General features: G+C 31.4%; 1 protein-coding gene across 1 annotated transcript in view; it reads left to right on the top strand.

Annotated features, from left to right (window-relative positions):
* Nucleotides 1–1,089: 1,089 nt before the first annotated feature.
* The window catches only part of LOC129951494 (uncharacterized), a 29,146-nt gene continuing 8,694 nt past the window's right edge, over nt 1,090–21,541 (top strand). The window contains exons 1-3 of the mRNA XM_056063683.1: nt 1,090–1,290; nt 2,998–3,188; nt 13,216–17,062. Of these exons, the coding sequence (XP_055919658.1) occupies nt 1,090–1,290; nt 2,998–3,188; nt 13,216–17,062 (4,239 nt within the window). The remainder of the gene's footprint in view (nt 1,291–2,997; nt 3,189–13,215; nt 17,063–21,541) is intronic.

The raw sequence follows: 21,541 nt of genomic DNA, 5'->3' as shown, positions 1-21,541 counted from the left end.
ATATTAACTGTTATTTTTCGTGGTGAATTATGAAACTTCAATAATTTCATTGAATTTTGAATTCAATTCCAATACGAACTTGTTGATTTTTTATAAAAGCTATCAAAATTGTTTTTTTAAAAACAAATTGGATTTAAATCATAGTGTTAAATTGACGTACCGTAGCTTTTCATTTTCATATGCAAAATATGGACAAATCACGAAAGAAACGCGTATGCATCCTTGGTTGTAAATTTTTCAACCATACTTTCGGTGCTCCTGATGATAACAGGTAATAAATTGATTAATATGTTTAATTAACTAAACTTAATCGAAACACCATGCTGCTATGGTTTAAACAATTAAAAAATCGATTGAATCTTTGTTCCAAATAAACGCAACGAAAATGTACCTTGTTCTACTTTTCCCTAGGCTTATCCAAACTACAAAGTCCTACCGTTCCGAAATTTTTTGATCCTTTTACATAATTCCAACGGTTCTAAGTCATAATTATCCTCCTCTAAGTGTTTCTCACAACCACTTTCAATTTAAATTCGTTTTTCTAAAAATTTCTATATAGTACCTATTTCATCAAAAAATCGTATGAAATGCATGAAATCCCACTTACAAAGTCCTGCCGTTCCGAAACTATTTGATCCTTTCCCATAATTCCAACGGTTCTAAGTCATAATTATCCTCCTCTAAGTGTTTCTCACAACCACTTTCAATTTAAATTCGTTTTTCTAAAAATTTCTATATAGTACCTATTTCATCAAAAAATCGTATGAAATGCATGAAATCCCACTTACAAAGTCCTGCCGTTCCGAAACTATTTGATCCTTTCCCATAATTCCAACGGTTCTAAGTCATAATTATCCTCCTCTAAGTGTTTCTCACAACCACTTTCAATTTAAATTCGTTTTTCTAAAAATTTCTATATAGTACCTATTTCATCAAAAAATCGTATGAAAGTCATAATTGTTTTTTTCAAAAACTTGATTTTATTTATTTATTTCTTAACGTAGCAGCAGAGAGCTATGGCGACAGCGGCTTAATCTGAATGTCCTGTTAAAAAGCCATAGAGTGTGTGAAAACCATTTTTCCGATATAATGTTCACAAGTACAGCCAAAAATCGGTTATCCAGATGTGCTATGCCTGACATTCCACATTTAGACATTCGGGATACATCAATTCTTCATCCTGAAGAATTGAATATTCCTCAAGAACTAAATAATGAAGACTTTTTTTTCCCAACAGGTACAGAGGAACAGCCCCAAAGAGAAATTGATGAAAATGTGTTTGTTACTCAGGTAAGGGATGCATTTACACAAACTTCATTACATTTAAGAAATAATACCCCACAAAAAGAATTTTTGCGAAGCACTTTAAGAGCTACCCAGAAAAATCTTTTAGATTCCGAAAGCCGGAATGATAGTCTTGAACGGACTGTTAGGGAAAAGGATGCTCACATTTTAAGGCTAGAAGAGCAAGTTAAGAACTTAAAGGTTAGCTTAGAATCCGCTAAGGATTGTTTTGAAAGGGAATTAAAGGAAAGTTTGTCTGATGGACTCTACGTTATCGTGACAAATTTCAGAAATAATAACAAAAAACAGCCAAAAGGCTTTAGGTATTCTTACGAAATGAAGTTACTAGCACTTTCAGTAAAATTTACTTCGCCAGTAACTTACAGATTAATGCGTGAGACTTTAGGATTGCCTTCAGATAAAACACTTAGTTCGTTTATATCTAATTGGCCAAACCAACCTGGTAATATTGATTTCAATATTAAAAGCTTAGAGCTTAAAATGAGCCAGGCCCCCTTAATGTTTAGGTATTGTTCAATTTCAATGGACGAAATGTCATTGAAAACAGAATTAAGGTATTGTGGGAAAACAGATAGAATAATAGGATTTGAGGATTATGGGTTAGATGAGTTAAGAACACAATGGCCTGCTTACAACGTTTTAGTTATCATGGCCCAGGGCATAGCTAAGAGATGGAAACATCCCATAGCTTATTATTTTGTCCGTTCCGCCTGTCCGTCCGTTATGCTTAAAAAGCTTTTGTTTAAGTGCATAAAAGCACTTCAAATAAGTGGTTTTATCCCACTTCATGTAGTTTCTGACCAAGGAGCAAACTTTCGGGGCCTCCACCGAGAACTTGGTATAAGTAGTGACAAACCATATTTTGAGATAGAGCTAGGGGGAGACAAACAAAAAATTTTTTGTTCTTACGATGCACCCCATTTAATAAAAAGCTCAAGAAATTGTCTTCTTAAAAATAATATATCCTTCACCTGTTCTGGTGAATCTTCTTCTGCCACTTGGAAGGATATAGAAAAGTTGTACAATTTAGATTCAAAACTAAGTTTGCGTTGCGCCCCAAAGCTGACTATTGATCATATTCATCCCAATACATTTCAACGAATGAAAGTTCGTTATGCCACCCAAGTTTTTAGCCATACCGTAGGTTCAGCACTCAGTACTTTATACAGCTCAGGAGGAAGCTTTAATACAATGAAAGGCACTGCAGAATTGGTCTACTTTTTCAACGACATTTTTGATATTTTCAATTCGTCTATGAAATCTTTTGGAAATCGTTTTCAATCAAAGTTCAGTTGTACTGAAGACCAGTTAAAATTTCTGCAGGACGCGAAAAAAATGTTACATTCATTTAAGGTCATTGAGTTCGGCGGTAAGAATGTAACAAACAAATTTTCGTTCATAAAAGGTTGGCTACTTAACATTGAGGCACTTTTATCCATGTGGGAACATTTAAAGGTATGTAATTTTAGTTACATACTAACGAGACACCTTAATCAGGATTGCTTAGAGCATTTTTTTGGCGACGTTAGAAGTTCAGGTGGAAACAATAGGCGGGTGTCTCCGTATTCTTTTGTGACCATTTTTCAACAGCTTTGGGGACTTAGATATTTGAGGGTTGTCAAGTCCGGGAACTGTGAGCAATTAAATTTTATAGAGTTAGATAGTTTTTTTAAAGACAATGTGTCTAAGCAGGTTTGCTTACCCTCCGACAAAGAACCTTTAAGTAGTATTACAGCCACTTTAACTGATGATATAAGTATAACTAATTTCTTAAAAGAAAATAGTTTTGCTTATGTCTGCGGTTGGTTGTACAGACAATGCTACGAGAAGCATACTTGTGAAGTTCCATTGCCAACTTTAGCTAGTTCAGAATCTTCAATTAGGTTAGTATTTTCATCATTTAAGCAGTTTGATAATTGCAATCTTTTAGCTCCACCTTCAAATTTTTATGATTATGTTTTAGATATAGAAAAACAGTTTTGCAATTTATTCGCCACCGTTGCTCATGAAAACGATGTTCTTCGAAAAATGTTAGAGGTATTGAAACCAAATTTTAGTTTTGTTTGTTGCAGGAACATTCCTGAAAATTTCTTTTTTAGGTACTATGTTAGAGTTAGAATTTTGTTTGTAGTTAGATTTTGGAATAGAGATTTGAGAGAACCATGTTTTAAAAATAAGTTGCTTTGTGTAAAGCATCTTTAGGGAATAGAAATAGGCAATAGGGTTACACACAATACAAACTAAATGAGTGCAATAAATAGATTTAACTAACTTTTTTATTTCAGTTTGGGTGCAATAGGCCTACAGGGGAAACCGAACACCCAATAGAAAAAAAATCGGTTAACGCGCCAAAATGCATACCTCTTGACTTAATATTATTTTCTATGCTTGCACAAACTTCTTTTCCCAAAAAAAGTATTTACACATAGAAAATAATTTGTAAGTCTAAGGTGGTGTGGAAATGCATTAAATTGTATCTTTTGATTAATTATACATTTCATACATTAAACTATGAATAATAATTTTTAAATTGAAGTGTAGTTGGAAGGTAAGTAAAAAAAACGTCTATATTTACCTTAAACTAATTGAATGAGGTTGATGCAGAAAGTCGTTGGAAAATGACAACTTGGGTTAAGTACAAATTTTGGAAAAAATAAAGTCTTTTTAGTATTAACTTCCCATAGGAAGTTTTTGTAATCGGTCCGATTTGTCAAAATGAAAATTTTGACATTTTTCGAAGTTTCAAGGTCCCTAGAGTCGAAATCAAAAAGAGATATCGACTTCAAATAAATTTTGTATACAGATAATAATGCAGAAAGGACTCTGAACAAAATTGCGTGTTTGTTTTTTTTTTCCATAACAGTTTTGGCTAAAGTTTGGCTAAAAAAAAATGCAAAAGAGTTGAATTAAATTGTATATAATATATTGCAACGTGATACTAAAGAAGAAGAACGTGATATATGTAGGAAAAATACAAAATGATTGTATCTCCAAAATAATTTTGTGGAACGATTAATAACGTTTTTGACATCTCCTAAAATGTTGAGAAAAATCGAATTTTCTGTTTTTTTCAAAGTTAGTAAAAATTGATTTTCGACTCAAATATCTTTATAAAAATTTGAGTTTATGGCTTTAAACTAATTTTATCTTTAAGAAATACTTTTATTGTTTTCAACATTCAGTAAAATTTTGAGAAAAATTTAATTGACAGTTTTGTTTACAAAAAATAAAAACCTAAACAAAAATTATTAAAAGTTGGTAAAAATTGGTCTTCGATTTTAATATCTTCAAAAAATTTAGATTATGGCTTTAAACTAATTTTATATTCAGTAAAATTTTGAGACAAATCGAATTGGTAGATTTTTTACAAAAAATAAAAACCTAAAAAGAACATTATTAAAACTTGTTAACAATTTATTTTCAACTCAAATATCTTTATAAAAATTAAAAAATAGGCTTCAAACTAATTTATTCTCACAGAAAATATTGTTTTCGACATTCGGCACACATTTTTTAAAAATAAAAATCCGATTTTTCATACAAATTAAAATATACAAAAAAAAAATACGGAAAATTGGTAAAAATTGATGTTTGGTTTTCGATGTCTCGGGAATAATAGAAGACATTGACTTCAAATTAATTTTATTCATTAATTCTTATTATTTTTTTCATTATAAGCAGCATTTTTACGATACATACCCTTCAAATAATAATAATTAAACTTGAACTTTGGTAATTAAAAATTTTTAAGGAACCAATGAAAATTATATTATGCGTTAAACTGTGGGAATTTACTAAAAAAAACTTCTGTACGTCAAGAATAAACATTCAAGTCGAATACATGATCTTTTGAATGAGTTGTGCATGAATTCAGAACGGTTTTTGACATTTTAATTTTGTGATAAATGTCAAAATTTGCATTTTATTCGCTCTGCATTTATTAAACGGGTTCGCTATAACTGTTCTGATTATTTTTTTTTAAACATTGATGTTCCTTTGATGTGTTATATAGTTTTGTTTGATAGCAAATACACGTACGCTTCCATCAATCAAGAATGTTATGCATAGCTACGGTATTTTTCGCTTATACTTCTTTTTTTTTTTTAAATTTAATATTTATTAATCAAAATGAAATTGAAAAATAGTCCCAAACTTAAATTATGGAGAAAACTATTTACATACTTCGATTAATTAATTTAATACAGATTTTAATTGCAAAATAAATATTTGAGCCGTTCATTTACGTAAATTTAGTAGAATTCAATAAATTGCGCTCGCACCCTTAATTTGATGGTTCTTCGAACGCATCTTTGATACAATAATTCGAGGTTAATTATGAAATTTGAAGAATTTCGTAGTGATTATTCTAAATTAGTGAATTAATTACAATAAAATGATGTTGAACATGTTTTTTTCAAGACAAAAATGTACATTGGTTCGCTATCAACAAAATGACTGCAAAATTAAAACTTAAAACTGGCTTTTTCATCGAAAAAAGTGAAAAGAAAAACCTGAAAAAAACATATTAACCTCCCCATTTTGTTTTTGCTTTGCAAAGTGCCGCTAGCCCACGGCATCGTTTTTTTTTTGTTTGTTCTCACATCTATTCATAGACTAATTGTCAAAATTACAAATACAACAATGTAAACAAACGGGTTTGGGAGAGTGAAACGTACGAAAGATTCCGATCTTGGTAAATGGAGTATTTTTGGTCAACACAATTTCCTTCATTTTATTTGAGTCTAACCTCGTATATGTTTTCACATAAAGAGCTTCCATATGAAGGTAGTTAAATTTGTTTTTGTTTTATTTATATCAACGCACTTTATATAACAAACAAAATGGCTTAATATTGTATCTAATAAGGGGATGAAACAAACTTTTGTAGAATAAGTCAGCTGTTTAGGATCTTTTACCGATATTTGTTTTTATTTACATTCGTAAGTCTTGTTTTACTTGTGTACGATCTTTGTATATGAAAAATGGTTTCTATTCCTATAAAGCTACAATGCGATTCATATAGATTCAACTTGTTCCTTAAAAGCTTTTTTCCTTTAGATAGCTTTATTGTAATTTCATATTAGAAGAACCAGGATGGAAAATAAATAAGATAAGAAGGAGGCAGACCATGAATGTTTAAATTGCAAGGCGATCGCCTATTGGTTGTGTAGTTAGGTAGCAGGTAGATGTCCAAAACGACCATAGAATAGTTCACTTGGCGTGCTTAGCTTTATGCAGATAGATAGATAAGGACATGTTTATGATGATAATGAAGGAATGTTATTGGTGGCTAGAAGGTACATACTACATTCCTTCTTAAGTTTTCAGCGCAAACATGGAGTTATTACGTTCAGTCTATTTTTTTCACTAACGTTTTAAAAAACAAGCATACGAACAAGTACAAGAAATTGCTGTTCATGTGTTGTTTACAGTCAGGCTCTTGTGCGTTTTAGATTTTAGTTAAGAAGTGACACGTAAGCAGTAGTTGTAGAAGTTGTACGTAATACCTTTATAAATAGGTACAATGTGTATGCGTTGAAAAAGTGATTCTAATAGAAAATATACATATACTCTCTCTGGCCAGTTTCTTTAACTTGTAGGTACTAAGTATTTATTTTTTTATATAGGCAAAGGCCAGTAAATCATGTGTGAAACAACCTTATTCGTAAAGAATAATATTTTAAAATCGTTATATACAAAGTTACCAAGATAATACTTCTTGATAGACTCTTTAAAATAGATTGTTGATTAAATATATCATATAAATGTGTACCAAATGCACTAATTTGGATGAAAGCTAGGAATGTAATTACAATTTTGTCAAAATAATGGGCTCTTTCGGGCTCATGCACACTAAAAATAATTAAAAAAATAATATTTTAAGATTCAAAATTTTATCTGAAAAATAAGTTTGTCTTTAAAAATTTAAATGCCATTTTATAGATAAAAAACCGTTGATTTTTTAAATTTTTATTTTGAAAATCGTTAGAGCGGTTTTTTTTTAAATTAATTTTTTATATATAAAATTTTCCAATTTTGTTCTAAAAATATTTTTGGAATGCAGTTGTTTAGTGATTGTAAATATACATCTTACGTTTGAATTTCGTAAAAAATTGTTGACCCGTTTTTGAGATATAGAGTTTAGAAAAATAAAAATTCAATATTTTTTAAAAAATCCAAACAATTAAAAATTGCATTTTTGTTAATCAAATATTGTTAAGGCAATATAGAAGCTTATTCAGAAAAAAAATTATTAAAATCAGTTTATAAGTTGCTGAGAAAATTAAAAAACAAAATAACGGTTCTATGAGCGGTACCTTTCCTGAGCAATACAAAAATATGGTTTTCTTCTAAAAAGAAGCCAAGTTAAAAAATAAAATTTAAGTGAAAATTTAAAAAAAATCTATCGGTTTGTTTTTGAGGAAATTCGAATTTTCGGTTTTTGACCAAAAAAATTGTATGGGGGCCACTGTTAGTTTTGACCTTAAAAAAAATGAAAAAAAACGCCTAACGCGAATCTGCTCAAAACCTTAACTTCCAAGTTTGAACTCAATCGACATAATGGTTTAGGCTGTAGGAGCGTGGACAGACAGACAAAACCGACCGGACGGAATCGCGGGACCCACTTTTTTCGACTTCTCTACCATCGTAATATCATGTTTGATTAAAATCTCGAGTTCGAAATTTTGCACGAATGCAAAACTTGCCATATAGTTCCTATATGTCGCAAGTAAAAAGAGGGATGGGATGCGACCCACACTGATAACTTCCCATCCCGTCTGTCGATTTGTCTTGCTTAAAAGTTTGTCTATATGTACTCGTATCAATTTTTACCAAATTTGCGTACTATTTTTTGTAGATTTTATTTTTTATGAAAAAAACGGACTGTTGGATTTTTATATAAAAATTACTGAATATGGAAAACAATATTTTCTGTGAAATAAAATAAGTTTCAAGCCAATATTTTTAAGTTTTGAAAAGCTATTTGAGTCAAAAGTAAATTTTTACCAAGTTTTAGTATTGTTTTTTTTAGAGTTTTATTTTTTGTAAAAAAAACTGTCAATTCGATTTTTTAAAAATTTTACCAAATGTTGAAAACAATATTTCTTATGAGATAAAATTACTTTGAAGCCAATATTTAAAATTTTTTAAAAGATATTTGAGTCGAAAATCAATTTTTACCACCTTTTATACATTTTTTTTAGGTTTTTATTTTTTGTAAAAAAACTGTCAATTCGATTTTTTTCAAACTTTAACTGAATGTTGACCACAAGATTTTTTGAAAGATAAAAGTAAATTAAAGCCAATATCTCAAAGTTTTGAAAAGATATTTGAGTCGAAAATCAATTTTTACCAACTTTTATAAATTTTTTTTTAGGTTTTTATTTTTTGTAAAAAAACTGTCAATTAGATTTTTCTCAACATTCTTCAAAATGTTAAAAACAATATTTCTTATAAGATAAGATAAGCTTGAAGCCTAAATTTCAAGTTTTTGAAAAGATATTTGAATCGATATTCAATTTTTACCAACTTTGAGTAATGTTTTTTTTTAGATTTTTATTTTTTATAAGAAAACTGTCAATTAGATTTTTCTCAAAATTTTATCAGATGTCAAAAACATTACTCTTCGTTGCACAAAATTGTTTTAGAGATGAAATTATATTTCAGTCGTAAAATTTTGGAGGTGACAAATTTTTTTTTTCAGTTTTATTGATTTTTAAAAAACCGTTATATTGATTTTTTTTCAAAAAATATACCTGTTTGGTATCATGTTACAATATATTATATAAAATTTAATTCAAGTCTCTAGCGTTTTTGGTTCGTAAGATATTTAAGGTTAACCAAAATGTTCATCTTTTTTTCAAACTGCTATGGTAAAAAAACCACCCATGCAATTTTCTTGAGAGCCCTTTCTGCATCTTTCTGCCTTATTATCTGTATAACAAAATTTATTTGAAGTCGATATCTCTCTTGGTTCTTGAGCTATGGACGACGAAAAAAACGTTCAAACGTACGTACACACGCACGCGCAGACATCTTTCTAAAAATCTTTTATTTCGACTCTAGGGACCTTGAAACGTCGAGAAATGTCAAAATTTTCAATTTGACAAATCGGACCCATTACAATAACTTCCTATGGGAAGTTAAAAAGAGGCTGGGAAGCGACCCTACGACAATGATAACTTTGTGTGTATCACCAACAATATTCTGCATACGATGAAAAAGTCTCATTCAAATTTTACGAGATATTTAAAACGTTATTCTCCGTTGCACAAAACTATTTTGGAGATAAAATCAGATTTTGTTCGTAAAATATTCTAGGTGATAAATATATTTTTTCAGTTTTTTGATTTATAAAAACACGTCAGTTGTTATCACGTTACAATATATAATATAAAATTTAACTCAAGTCTCTTACTTAATTGGTTTGTGAGGTATTCTGAGTTAACCAACATGTTTGACTCCTTTTAAAATTGCTATGATAAAAAACAATCCACTCAATTTTGTTTTCCCTTCTGAAGTCGATATCTCTACTGGTTCTTAAGCTATGGACGACAAAAAAAACTTCCCGAAAGAACGTACACACGAACGCACAGACATTTTTCTAAAAATCTTTTATTTCGGCTCTAGGGACCATGAAACGTAGAGAAATGTCAAAACTTTAAATTCGAAAAATCGGACCGATTACAATAAATTCCTATGGGAAGTTCAAAATAAATGATGTTGTTCACGAAATGAGATTCGCTAAGAAACTCACATAAGATCTGTACAAATGTTGAAGCCGTAAACTTTGAAATAATATACGACAATTTGGAATGAGTAAACAGAAGTTAAATTTTTTAAAAGACATTGATAATTTAATTACGAACTTAATCGTACATTTGTGTGTAATTTAGATGTAAACTTCTTGTACAATGTCAAAAATTGTCTCTATCTGTTCTAACGTTGACAAAAATAACATTTAATTTTTGCGAGTACCTTAATTGAAACAGGCCAAAATAATACCAACTCCAAAGAACTTAACATGTAACGATTTTAGTCAAATATCAATTCTTCTTTATTTGTCTAAAAACTTGCAAACGAATTAGGAAAAATACATTAAATGCATAATTCCATATTTCCAGATCAATCTGAATCTGGGCCAAGCATGATTGTATTACATCACTGTGGAGTATTGTAGAAGATATCATGCCAGAATAAGCTGCAAATCACGCCTTTTTTCTTGTCCCTCTAGAATTTTCAAAGGCATGCGATAAGGTAAATCATTTTATTCATTTTAATGGACTTCTTCAACATTGAAACATGTTGTCACTTGCAGTTTCAAAATTAATTTCGTCTTACCTCATAGCGCTTCGTGTTTAAAAAAATCAGAATTTTTTCTTCCAGTAAATGAAGTTCCTCAGGAATCGATTTTAAGCCCGCTTCTTTTTTCCCTCTGCATAAATACCTTAGATGTATTTTCAAAAATTTTAACCTTTATTAACAAGAATCTTTTTAGCTGAAAATTATATTATTAGATAGATATTAGAGCGGTCTTTTGTGAAATATATTATAATTGGAAAAGCGAACTTCTAGCAGCATTTAATTTAATTTTTAATAACAAATAAACTAATTTCGAAGGAATAGTGGTGTATATTCCGTAACGTGAGTGTTTTTGTTCTTTGGATTTATTACATTCTTATGATTTTTTTTTATTAATAATATGAAATTGGCAAATGATTTGCAAATTTCTCAAGTTTTAATTAAAACAAATTCCATGCGTCCATAGTCCAACAAAAGTAACAATGGAATTAATAGAAAAAACAAGGCTTATAAACGTTTACACATAGCCGAAAATTACGAAGAACTAAGAAATATTTATATGCAAATGGAACAAAAATACGATGTTCTTAACAAAAATTTATTTTAAAATTATATTTTATCATATGAATCTAACGTAAAAAAATAGTCCTTTTATTCTTACATCAAAAAAAAAAAACAAGTGAATTACCTTGGTTCAACATTTTCAAATTTATTCCTAGAACATTTCCCATATTGAGAGTAGATTTTTCCTACCCTGGGTGCCGGGTTGTTTATTATTTTAAGATATTATTAAATAAAAGCCTTTTTACATTTTAAATTTTGTATTTTATTTTTACTTGTATTAATATTTAAAAAAAAAAATCAAACATTTTATTAAAACGTCTATTTAACCCAATTGGCACACGTTTTAATTTGATGAACTAAGCAAATATTATCAATCAAATAAAACACAGGGTGATACAACACCCTGGGTAGGGTTCTAATTACGATAATGATGACTTACAGAGTGTTTGTCTCTTGAATGTGAGGTACATAGATATCAGTTGCTAAGAATCAAATATTTCAGAAATTGAAGATGCTGTCTTGAGTTTAAATGACGGCAATAAGACAGGTTCAGACGAAGTTCAACCTATTGTTCTTAAGAAATGTGCTATTTCTCTTGCTGAACCGCTTTTACAAGTTTTTAAGAATTCTCTCAAGAACTGCGAATTCATCAAGAACTGCGAATTCCTTTAAGAATGGAAGAAATCATTTTAAACTCTATTCGCAAATCAGGGTCTAAGCAGCAAATATCCAACTATCGTCCGATTTGTAAATTGTCTTTGAAAAGTTGATATATAAAAAACTGAAATTTGCAGTTAACGAACGCGCAACGAAACCATGTTGGAGCAGTGAAATGCTCCAACATCGTTTCGTTGCAGGAAGATCAACAACGGCGAATCTTTCTATTTTCTCCATGTTAATCTACTAATATAATATATATAATATAATAATATAATATAATAATAATAATATAATATTATAAAGAGGAAAGATTTGTATTTTGTATGTTACGAATAAACTCAAAAAGTACTGGACCGATTTTAATAATTCTTTTTTCATTAGAAAGCTACATTATCACTGAGTAACATAGGCTATATTTAGTACTAGATTACTATAGAAATCTTTACAAATTCCTATTAAAACCAACCGAAGGTGTAAAAAAAATTAGCCATAAAATGTCTTTCATCGCATACGCTATGAACAATAAAACAAAACAAAAAGTTATTATAAGTGAAAACAGGTCAAATATATCCATTTTAATCCTTACCTGACATAGCTAATGTTAGAAAGATACACAATCGGTTTTCCCAACACCAGCTCATATACCTTCGATAGTATGATACATAAATGAGGTCTTTTTTCATAATGGATTTTTTATAAAGGCGATCCAATGTGATCGCATGTGTGTGTATGGTTTTTTCCGTGCTGTTCATTGATTGAATGTGACCAGCCTCTGCTCTTCTTTTATTTTTTGTGTCATTTTTTTATTTTATAAATTAAAATACCTCTTATGTATTTTTTAAATAAATGTATTGTTTTGAAATATGAAAATTGCAACTTCATCTTTATTTTGTTCTTCTAAAAACATAAAAAAGTTATGTTTAGCGTAGTATAAGAAACAGTACTTTTTACTTCTTGCGTACCTATTTAAAACAGCTGGTAACACTAAAATGCAATTAGGGCTGGAATAGGAATTGTAACTCTTTTTCTTCCTTCTCTTTTACACTGTAACTATTCTTACTACCATCTATTTCTCGTGTTTGTGTGACATAGGGGTAATTTAAAACATGAACTCAGAAGGAAAACGTGGAGAGTGTCTCTGCTCATTATTAAATATACTCTCATTTGCGCTGCCGGCTCCTTACGCAGTGGACGCAAGCGACATTGAAGATTTAGAGTTTTTTAAACACATTTGTATGCTTCACTTCAAAAGTTCTTTTCAGAGTTACTTAATTTTAGTATTTATCACACTTTTTCATATTTCTCAAAGTTCTTTTCAGAAATATCTCTTTGAACTTGAATAATTTCTTTGTTATTATTATTTAAAATAAATATCCTTCATAGCAATATGCCTAGAAGAAGAAGGTCGCAGCTATCTAAGAATAGTTCCCAAGCGAGATTAGTAAAAGTTCGTCGTATTGGAGAGTCTTCTTCTGAAAATGCAGATCGTCTGGAAATTATGAGAGTGTACGCTTCCCAATCGCGAGCCAGAGAATTAAGCGTCGAACGTTCAATTCGTCTTGCAGAACAAAATGCAAGATACGAACGACAGTCAAGTGCTGAGCGCTCTCAGCGACTTGAAGAAAATAGAGCTAGGAACTCGCGAACGCGTGCACGGGAATCTAGCACTGAACGCTCGCAGTGGCTTTTGACACAGCGAGATAGACAACTGTCGTTAAGAGCTAGGACGCGCAATAGAATTTTAGCGCATAGTAATAGGTCGGCATTTAGTTACGATCCTCAAATTGAATATGCTCATCAAAACAGCATCCAAATCGGAGCAATGAATAAGATGTGTCCGATATGTTTCGCTAAAAAATGGGCTGAGGAAGCGAAAGGTATGTGCTGTGCATCTGGAAAGGTTGTTCTCCCTAACATTGATGAGCCACCAGAACCAATTAAAAGTCTTTTGACAAATAATCATATACTATCCGCGCATTTTTTGAATAACGTACGTAGATACAATAGCCTTTTTCAAATGACTTCCTTTGGGGCAAAAGAAATTAAGGAGGGTCATTTTATGCCTACCTTTAAGGTGGAAGGACAAGTTTATCATCTCATAGGTAGCCTTTTACCGCCATCAGGACAAATTCCCCAATTTTTGCAGATATATTTTATTTCCGATGCTGATCAACTATCATTGCGATCAAACACGGCTCCCATGCTAAAACTAAATTTGATAAACGAATTGCAGACCATGTTGAATAGCCACAATGTTTACATACGAAGTTTTAAACATAGTATTGAACTCAATACCCCCGACAGTTTGAAATTGATCATTTACTCTGATCGCACACCCCATACAGAACACAGAGGAAGATATAACGCCCCTTCAATAAATGAAGTGGCCGTTCTCTTGGTCGATGAAGACAAAGGACCCAGGGATATAGTACTGCACGGTAGAGACGGACAACTAAAACGAGTGTCGAAATTACATCGAGCATATGATCCGCTACAATATCCGTTGATGTTTGCATCAGGAGACGATGGATATTATTTAACTATTCCTCAGCAGAATTCCTCAAGAAATAAGACTGTGTCATGTATGCAATATTATGCATACCGTTTAATGATTAGGGCCAACTGTTTTAATGCACTCCATTATTACAAAGATTTGTTTAATCAATATTGTGTATATATGATGGCGAAGATGATTTCCGAAAGGTTAAATTTTGTTTACCGAAACCAACAAAAGCTTAGAGCGGATGACTATATTCATTTAAGGGATGCTTTAAACCAAGATGCAAGGGTAATTGCAGCTAATATCGGACAGCATGTCATCTTGCCGTCATCATTTACTGGGTCTCCAAGGTATCTCCACGAAAAGACACAAGATGCAATGACATACGTGCGCAATTATGGAAGGCCGGATCTTTTCATAACTTTCACCTGTAATCCAGATTGGCAAGAAATAAAACAGGAACTTTTTCCCGGTCAACGGTCTTTCGACCGGCATGACATCATAGCTCGAGTGTTTCACTTAAAAATGAAGAAAATGATAAAAATATTAACAAAAGACGCGATTTTTGGGCCGGTTAAATGTTATATGCTTACTGTTGAGTGGCAAAAAAGAGGATTGCCGCATTGTCATATGTTGCTTTGGTTGAACTCAAAAGTACAACCCGATGAAATTGATAAAATAATAGTTGCCGAACTACCTAATAAAGACGAAGACCCAGTATTATTTGAGATAGTCACAAAGAATATGGTACATGGACCATGTGGACAAGAAAATTTGACTTCTCCGTGCATGAAAAATGGGATATGTACAAAAAAATATCCACGACGTTTCGTGACTGAAACCCAGACCGGTGAGGATGGGTACCCCGTTTATCGACGACGCGATATCGACAACGGAGGGCAGATTGCTGCATTGAATGTCCGAGGGCGTACGGTTAATATAGACAACAGATGGATCGTTCCATATTCCCCAATACTATGTCGATCTTTTAATGCTCATATTAATGTTGAATATTGTCATTCCGTACAAGCCATAAAATACATATGTAAATACATTAACAAAGGATCGGATCAAGCAACTTTCAGTGTCAGAAATGCTCACGATGAAGTTGAAAATTATTTGAACGGCCGGTACATAAGTACATCTGAAGCAGTGTGGAGGATATTAGAGTTTCCTATACATGACAGACACCCTACCGTAGTACACCTAGCAGTACACCTAGAGAATGGACAACGAGTGTACTTCTCAGCGGAAAATATGCAAAATATAGCGCAAAATGCACCAAAAACGACACTTACGGCGTTTTTTGACCTATGCCACATTGATGGTTTTGCTAAAACACTACTCTATCACGAAGTTCCTCATTATTATACATGGGCTAACAATAAATTTTCTAGAAGGAAACGTGGCCAAGAAGTAGTTGGACATCCCGGTATAAAAAAAGATGCGGCACTGGGAAGAGTATACAGCGTTCATCCTTCCCAGTCAGAGTGTTTTTATCTCAGGATACTGCTTCATCATGTACGTGGCCCAACATCGTTCCAAGATTTAAAAACCGTTGACGGAGTTGTTAAAGAAACTTACCAAGCCGCTTGCCGAGAAAGGGGTTTGCTAGAAGATGATAACCAATGGGAAACTACTTTGAGAGAAGCTTCGATTTCTCAATGTCCGTTAAGGCTGAGAGAGTTGTTTGTGGTAATATTATTATTTTGTTTTCCCTCGGAACCTCTCAAATTATGGGACACGTTTAAAGATGATTTGTGTGAAGACATCAGTCATATAGCCCAAGAACAAGGTTCCGATTATGATGTATATAACAAAGGTTTGATACAAATCGAAAACAAACTTTTAGAATTAAATGACAAAAGTTTAAGAGACTTTGGATTACCTTCTCCGAATCGCTCACAAAATGTAGTTGATGCCATACCGTGCCGTATATATGATGTTAACGAGTTGTCAGAATTTGTCAATTCAAATGTACCCAAGTTAGTGGCAGATCAAAAAATAGCGTACGATGCTATAATTGAAAGTGTGGAAAATAACAGTGGTCAACTTTTTTTTTTGGACGCGTCCGGTGGCACGGGTAAAACCTTTCTTGCCAATTTAGTATTGTCAAAAGTACGATTATCCGGAAGAAAAGCACTGGCTGTGGCATCGTCAGGAATTGCTGCAACCCTATTATATGATGGGAAAACGGCTCACTCTACGTTTAAATTACCGTTGACTGTTTCTTTAGATCAACAGTCTGTATGTTCAATCCGTAAAAATGGTCCACTGGGAAAGCTCTTACAGGACACGTCGCTGATTATTTGGGATGAGTGCACCATGAGCCATAGAGCTCATGTAGAAGCAGTGGACCGCACATTAAAAGATATAAGAAACTCATGCAAAATGATGGGTGGCGTTACTTTTGTTTTCGCTGGAGACTTTCGCCAAACTCTACCAGTTGTAACAAAAGGTACACGTGCCGACGTTATTAAAGCGTGCCTTAAATCATCACCTTTGTGGCTATCAATTAAAACTCTCAATTTGCGCACGAATATGAGAGCACATTTATGCAATAACCGCGGTGGTAATTTCTCAGAAAATATACTTAAATTAGGAGACGGAAAATTTACTACTCCAATTGCAAACAGCTCCCAAGTACTTTTGGATATTGGATTGGCCCAAACTGTTCACAGTCTAGAAATTCTTATAGACAAAATCTATCCCGACATCAACAATCTTACAGTAAGAAATTTCCATTGGCTCTGTTCGAGAGCGATATTGTCACCCAGAAACGACTCAGTAAATGAGATAAACAAAATTATTATTCAAAAAGTACCAAATGATTTTAAATGTTACAAATCTGTTGACACCGTGTGCAACATCGAAGATACAGTGCACTACCCACAGGAATTTTTAAATTTCCTCAATCCTGCTGGCTTGCCACCCCATGAACTAAAATTAAAAATAGGTACGCCTGTTATGCTTTTAAGAAATTTAAGCCCTCCCAATATGTGTAATGGTACAAGACTTTTGATCAAAGAATTAAGAGATAATGTAATTGTAGCAACAATCATTACGGGTCCCGCGGCCGGTCAGCTCGCACATGTTCCACGGATCCCGATGATACCAACTGATTTGCCCATATCTTTTAAACGGTTACAGTTCCCTTTAAAAATATCCTTTGCCCTTACAATAAACAAATCCCAGGGACAAACTTTTTCCATAGTTGGTATAGACTTAAGGAAAGAGTGCTTTTCCCACGGGCAATTGTATGTGGCGCTTTCTCGAGTAGGATCTCCTGAAAATCAATACGTTTTGTTGCCACCTACAAATACTACAGCCAACGTAGTGTACAGGGAGGCTTTAAGATAAGCATACAATTTTTTTCATTGTCGTTTTAATTAGCATGCTTATAAGTATAACTTAAATATCTGTACTTATTTATGTCTACCCGTGCGAGGCCGGGACGGGCCGCTAGTTTTAGATAATCTCGAAAAAGGACATCAAATTGATGTAATTTATACCGATTTTTCAAAGACATTTGATAGAGTAAGTCCCTCTATTTTAATGAAGCAATTAAAAAGCTTTGGTTTTCATTCTAAGTTTTTGAAACGCTTGGAATCTTATCTTAAGGGTTCAATTTGTTTGCTTTGACGAAGTTCTCTCAGAACCAATTTTGGTTTTATCTGGTGTGCCCCAAGGTAGCCATCTTGGACCCCTTTTTCCCTAATTTGTATAAATCATTTACCAAGTATTTTCCTTAATTCTAGTCAACTTCGTTTCGCCAATGGCTCAAAGTTTTTTCGTTGCATAAAATCTTTCAATGACTGTCATCTCTTACAAGACGATATTTCGAAGTAATCCCAAGGGTGCACGAAAAACCAATTATATTTAAATGTCGCTAAATGTCAAAGTTTTTTCTTTTTGCGGCAACTTTTCTGAAATCATCTTCGAATACAAAATTGAGAATCAAGTTCTGGAAAGAGTAAGGGAGAAGAAAGATCTTGGTGTAGTTTTTGATCATAAACTTAACTTTGTTAAGCACATTGAATTTAGTGTATCCAAAGCAAATTCCATGCTCGGTTTTATCAAACGCAATAGCATAGACTTTAAAGACCCTTTTACTCTCAAAGCACTTTTTACCTCATATATTAGACCAATCTTGGAATACTGTTGTGTAATCTGGAACCCTTTTTATAACATTCAATCTAAGAGAATTGAACATCGAAAATACATCATACAAAACTAAATGCCAAGTTTTAGCTATTCAATCGCTTAAAAACAGACGCACAATGTTTTCTGTGATGTTTATAAGTGATATTTTATCATATTATATCAAATGCACTTCGTTGTTTGATTCGAGAAGATATACACAGAGTATATTACGCGAAAAATGAACCCATAACCCGCTTTGTCACAGAAACGAACCTAATTTTAAATTGTATTGATTTTAAATTTTCAATTAAGTAGATCTTCTATGAAAAATAAACTATTACTGTATTTTCATTTCAATTAGTTTTATATTTTGATTATGTATGAACAAATTAATTATATATAATTATTTTTATTTTATTTAGATATATCTTTCATGTTTATTATATTTTAAGTATTTATATTTAACTTAAGAGTATTTAATAAATTGTACACATGTAAATATTTATCTAGTAGTCTAATTGTAGATTTTTAAATATTATCTTGATGAAAAAATGAATAAATAAATTTATTACGGACACAACAAAAACCTTCCGGAATTAAAAAAAATATGAACTATTTTGCCTGAAAACCAATTCGCTTCTATTCCTTGGAACTCGGTTTAAACTGTAACCTCGGAAGATGACCAAACAAATATACGACGTTTTTCGTTTTTAGTTCATAGTTCTGAGCGGAGTATGATCAGAGCTCTCTGATTTAATTATGAAAAAAGAGGCTGGGATGCGACCCACACTGATAACTTGCCATCCCGTCTGTCGATTTGCCTTGCTTCAAAGTTTGTCTATATGTACTCGTATCAATTTTTACCAAATTTGCGTACTATTTTTTGTTGATTTTATTTTTATGAAAAGACCGACTGCTGGATTTTTATATAAAAATTACCGACTATCGAAAACAATATTTTCTGTGAAATAAAATAAGTTTGAAGACAATATTTTTAATTTTTGAAAAGCTATTTGAGCCGAAAGTAAATTTTTACCAAGTTTTAGTATTGTTTTTTTAGAGTTTTATTTTTTGTAAAAAAACTGTCAATTCGATTTTTTTTTTTAAATTTTATCGAATGTTGTAAACAATATTTCTGATAAGATAAAGTTAGTTTGAAGTCAACAGTTCGATTTTTCTCAAAATTTAATGAGATGTTAAAAACATTATTCTTCGTTGCACAAAATTGTTTTGGAGACAAAATCATATTTTAGTCCTAAAATTTTGGAGGTGACAAATTTTTTTGATTTATAAAAAAACCGTTAAATGGATTTTTTTCAAAAAATATATTTGTTTGATATCTACAATGTATTATATAAAATTTAATTCAAGTCTCTAGCGTTTTTCGTTCGTAAGATATTTAGGGTTAACCAAAATGTTCACCTTTTTTTTAAACTGCTTTGGTAAAAAAACCACCCACGCAATTTTGTTGAGAGTCCTTTCTGCATCTTTCGGCATTATTATCTGTATAACAAAATTTATTTGAAGTCTTCTGGTTCTTGAGCTATGGAGGACGAAAAAAACGTCGCGAACGTACGGACGTACGGACGTACAAACGTACGTACACACGCACGTACAGACATCTTTCTAAAAATCTTTTATTTCTACTCTAGGGATCTTGAAACGTCGAGAAATGTCAACATTTTCAATTTGACAAATCGGACCTATTACAATAACTTTCTGTGGGAAGTTAAAAAGATGATAGAATGCGACCCACACTGATAACTTCTCATCCCATCTGTTTATTTGTCTTGATTAAAATGTTTGTAGACTTTCGTCTTTTGTGAAAAAAGTCAGTTGAATTATGAAAAATGATTACCAACAATATTCCCCATAATGATGAAATAGTTAGATTTCAAAATCTACCGAACATCATTTTTTTTTACAATTTTGCGTACTGTTTTCTGTAGATTTTAATTTTTTATGAATTGAAGCTGAATGTTGGATTTTTATAAAAAAAATTACCGAATTTTGAAAGCAACATTTCCTGGGAGTAAATTTTGACCAAGTTTTAGTATTGTTTTACTTTTTAGGTCTTTATTTTTTGTTAGCAAAAATTGTAAATTCGATGTTTCTCAAAAATTGATTGAATATTAAAAACAATTTTTCTTAGAAAAAAATACTTTAAAGCCATAATCTTAAATTTTTGAAATGATATTTAAGGTGAAATTTAATTTTTACCAAATTTAAGTAATGTTGTTTTTTAGGCTCAAAATTCGAATTATGTCAGAAACTATATTTTTCGTCACACGCATTTATTTTGGTGCTGAAATCATTATTTTTGGTAAAATATTCTTGGTGACTAATATTTTTTTTCAGTTTTTTTGATTTAAAAAAAAACATTTATTGATATTTTTTCCAAAAATATAATCATGGTATCACGTTATAATATAATAATATAAAATTTAATTCAAGCTTCTAGCGTTATTGATTCGTAAGAAATTAAGGGTTTACCAAAATCGTCACCTTTTTTTGAATTAATGTGGTCAAAAACCAACTACCCAATTGCATTTTTCTCTGTAAAACAAAATGTATTTGAAGTCGAAATCTCTTTGAGCTATGGACGATGAAAAAAACTTAGCGAACGTACAAATGTATGGACGTCGAGAAATGTTGCAATTTTCAAGGCCCATAGTTTGACCCATTACAATAACTTCTTATGGGAAGCTAAATTCTTTTTGCCATTATTTAATATCTTATAATTTTTAAACTCTCACAAAAAACTTGTTCTTACTGTCAAACAAATAAATAAACACAAATATTTTGGTTTCCTTCTTTATAATACAAGTTCTCAATTTTTTCCCGAAATAACAATTTAAGTATTTCAAAGTTTTTGGAACCATAACAAAGGAGTTTTACTGTAAATATGAAAAGGAATTTATAACAAATGATTTTGAAATTACAACCCTCATCGATCAAGATATCTAATTCTAAAATTTAGCTTCTAACTTATTATACTAAAAACATACAAACTATAATTACATTTTTGGATCAACGAAAGCCGTTTTTCAGAAATAGTTTATCGCT

This window comes from Eupeodes corollae, chromosome 1, assembly GCF_945859685.1.
Source record: "Eupeodes corollae chromosome 1, idEupCoro1.1, whole genome shotgun sequence".
In the NCBI taxonomy this organism is placed as follows: domain Eukaryota; kingdom Metazoa; phylum Arthropoda; class Insecta; order Diptera; family Syrphidae; genus Eupeodes; species Eupeodes corollae.
The sequence above is the reverse complement of the archived record's forward strand: the minus strand, read 5'-3'. Positions and strand labels throughout refer to the sequence as shown.